Genomic DNA, 2,986 nt, shown 5'->3' on the forward strand with positions numbered 1-2,986 from the left:
GTGGCTTCTGGGTGAATACTTTCTGCAGTGCAGGTCCGGACACAGGGTTCCAGACTTGCTTTCCATTACACCCTTTAGGAGGTAAAATGCACTAAGAGATGGCAAGTGGAGGACACCAATCCTTCTCCAGCTACTTCCCAGGCCTGGTGAAGCACCAGGACAGCAAGGACTTCTGGCCCTGCACCCTTAACTCTGGGTGTTATCTTGGGGCAGCTGAACAACAGCATTTTTCTCTCCAAGGCAATTTCCAGCCCAGGTCAGCTCCTGTCTCATCTCCCCCATCCCTCCTCTGATCTACTCTGGTGCTCCTGGCCCCATCCTGTGCTCCCCACAGGGCCCCAACCTGGCACTGATGCTCTGCAGAGCAGGTTGGCTGCAGGACCATGGGGTGACTGCACACTGGTTGTGCTGCTCAGTGAGGGACACAGATGCAACTGGCTGGGCTGCACTGTCACTGAGCTCTTTCCTGGGGGTCTAAAGCTCTGGAATGGGTTCAGACCATTTCTTGTGACTCACTGGGCTTTCCACTCATTTGGGTTCAGCAATCCCTTCCTTGTCCTTCAGGTTCCCGGAAACTGGTGCAGGAAGACGCTGCCTATCCCCTTCCCAGGGACAGAGGTAGGCTGACCAGCCCTTAATTCTTCAAATCCTCCTTCAGGCCCTACTTGAAGATGGGCTTGACATCTTCCTTTCCCAAGGACCTCAGAACTTCTCTGATTTTGCTGTCACTTTTGAAAGCACAATCCAGAATCATGGGCAAGGGTGATGTAGCAGACTGGAGTACTTGCAATGAGCCGTCCCAGCAGCTGAGATGAATCTCACTGGGCCACTGGGGATTGTTCCTGGAGTCACACAGAGAAATGCCAGGGTTCCAACAAAGCTGGCCTCATGGACCTCTTTATGTACCCAGGGATGTTCAGAGACAGAGTCTGTCCCTTTTACTCACAGAGACAGGAATCACATTGTACCTCTGGCCTCCTGTTGCTACCCCAAAGGGATTGGAGGCACCTCAGCCCCACATCATGAGGAATGGCACGGGGACCTCAGTTCAAGGAAGAAGATCCCAGTGGGTGGTTTCCCGTGGGCTGTTACTCCCAATGTGAAGTGACCTCGAGACACTGTCTGTCCCACAGGCCTTCAGGGAACTCCCAGGAGTAGCTGATGGTGTTTCTGCTCACTCAGGTTCATGCCATCTCATGCACATGATGTGCATGCTCACATCTCATATGTACAATGCAAACATGGACTGCTGACCTGCTCATTCCGTGTCCCTCCATGGAGGGAAGAACAACCTCGGAGAGCTGGGGAGAGAGGTCAGTGCTGGAAATGGTGGTTGTGAGGGGCCAGTCCATGGTGATTGACCTGGGGCTCCTTCCATGGGGTGTCCAGTGCACAGGGGCACAGTCCAGCCCCTGCTCTGCTGCTCCTGCAGGTCTCTGGCAGGAGCCTGGCTGTGAGAGGACACTGCTGTGTGCCAGCCCTGCACACACACACTGTTCAGCTGTACCCTGGTGTCTGAATCTGTGGGACACTTTTGTACTCATATACTTGAAGATATAAACCATCATGTACTGCCCATAGGAGATCACCTTTGTATCTGGAAAGGCTGTTGTGAGGCCAGCTCTGTCACAGCAGTGCCCATTGCCTGTCCCTGCCTGCGCTCACAGCACTGACACACAGCAGGACGGTGACCAAGCTGCCAGAGCACTCAGGCCTTGCACCAACACCAGGGATGAGAAGGAGAGTGTGGGAGTGGAACCAGAACAGCTCTGGAAGAACAAGCGCTGCTGCTCCCTGGCAGGGCTGCCAGGATGGACTCTTTTCCCTTCCACCCATCACGGGAACTGTCCCTGCAGCTCCAGAAAGGCCTTGGAGTTACGATGTCAGTAGAAAAAAAAAATGGTGGAAGGTCCCTTTATTTTACTTAAACACAGAGAGCACGAATTCGTCACTGACACAGCCACTCAGAGAGAAAAGAAAAGCAGGCAGTGAATTACAAAGGGAATTAAAATATTTTCATAATAAGCAAACACAAGGAGAAACAAAAAATACTGCATACAGGATGAACCTGCAATGAGTTGGACTCTTATGTAGAAGAAATTAGAGACAGTTTATAGCTTCAGAAGAAATCCAGTCATCTGTTTCCTCAGGGCATCCTTGAGCTCCTGGTTCCTCATGCTGTAGATGAGGGGGTTCACTGCTGGAGGCACCACTGAGTACAGAATGGACAAAACCAGGTCCAGGGATGGGGAGGAGATGGAGGGAGGCTTCAAGTAGGCAAACATGGCAGTGCTGACAAACAGGGAGACCACGGCCAGGTGAGGGAGGCAGGTGGAAAAGGCTTTGTGCCGTCCCTGCTCAGAGGGGATCCTCAGCACAGCCCTCAAGATCTGCACGTAGGACACCACGATGAACACAAAACAGCCAAAAGCGAAAGAAAAGCCAACTAGAAGAAACCCAGCTTCCCTGAGGTAGGAGTGTGAGCAGGAGAGCTTGAGGATCTGGGGGATTTCACAGAAGAACTGGCCCAGGGCATTGCCCTTGCACAGGGGCAGTGAAAATGTATTGGCCGTGTGCAGCAGAGCATTGAGAAACCCAGTGGCCCAGGCAGCTGCTGCCATGTGGACACAAGCTCTGCTGCCCAGGAGGGTCCCGTAGTGCAGGGGTTTGCAGATGGCAACGTAGCGGTCATAGGACATGATGGTGAGGAGCCAATACTCTGCTGAAGCTAAAAAGACAACCAGAAACACTTGGGCAGCACATCCTGTGTAGGAGATGGCCCTGGTGTTCCAGAGGGAATTGCCCATGGACTTGGGGACAATGGTGGAGATGGAGCCCAGGTCGAGGAGGGCGAGGTTGAGCAGGAAGAAGTACATGGGGGTGTGGAGGTGCTGGTCCCAGGCTATGGTGGTGATGATGAGGCCGTTGCCCAGGAGGGCAGCCAGGTAGATGCCCAGGAAGAGCCAGAAGTGCAAGAGCTGCAGCT

At 53.3% G+C, this 2,986-nt stretch overlaps 1 protein-coding gene across 1 annotated transcript; it reads right to left on the reverse strand.

Annotated features, from left to right (window-relative positions):
- Positions 1-2,111: 2,111 nt before the first annotated feature.
- Positions 2,112-2,699, reverse strand: LOC135578021 (olfactory receptor 14J1-like). The gene has a single exon (XM_065048180.1). The coding sequence runs from the start codon at positions 2,697-2,699 to the stop codon at positions 2,112-2,114; it is 588 nt and encodes a 195-aa protein (XP_064904252.1).
- Positions 2,700-2,986: the final 287 nt, after the last annotated feature.

The sequence above is a fragment of the Columba livia genome, unplaced genomic scaffold (genome assembly GCF_036013475.1).
Source record: "Columba livia isolate bColLiv1 breed racing homer unplaced genomic scaffold, bColLiv1.pat.W.v2 Scaffold_215, whole genome shotgun sequence".
Classification (NCBI taxonomy): Eukaryota; Metazoa; Chordata; class Aves; order Columbiformes; family Columbidae; genus Columba; species Columba livia.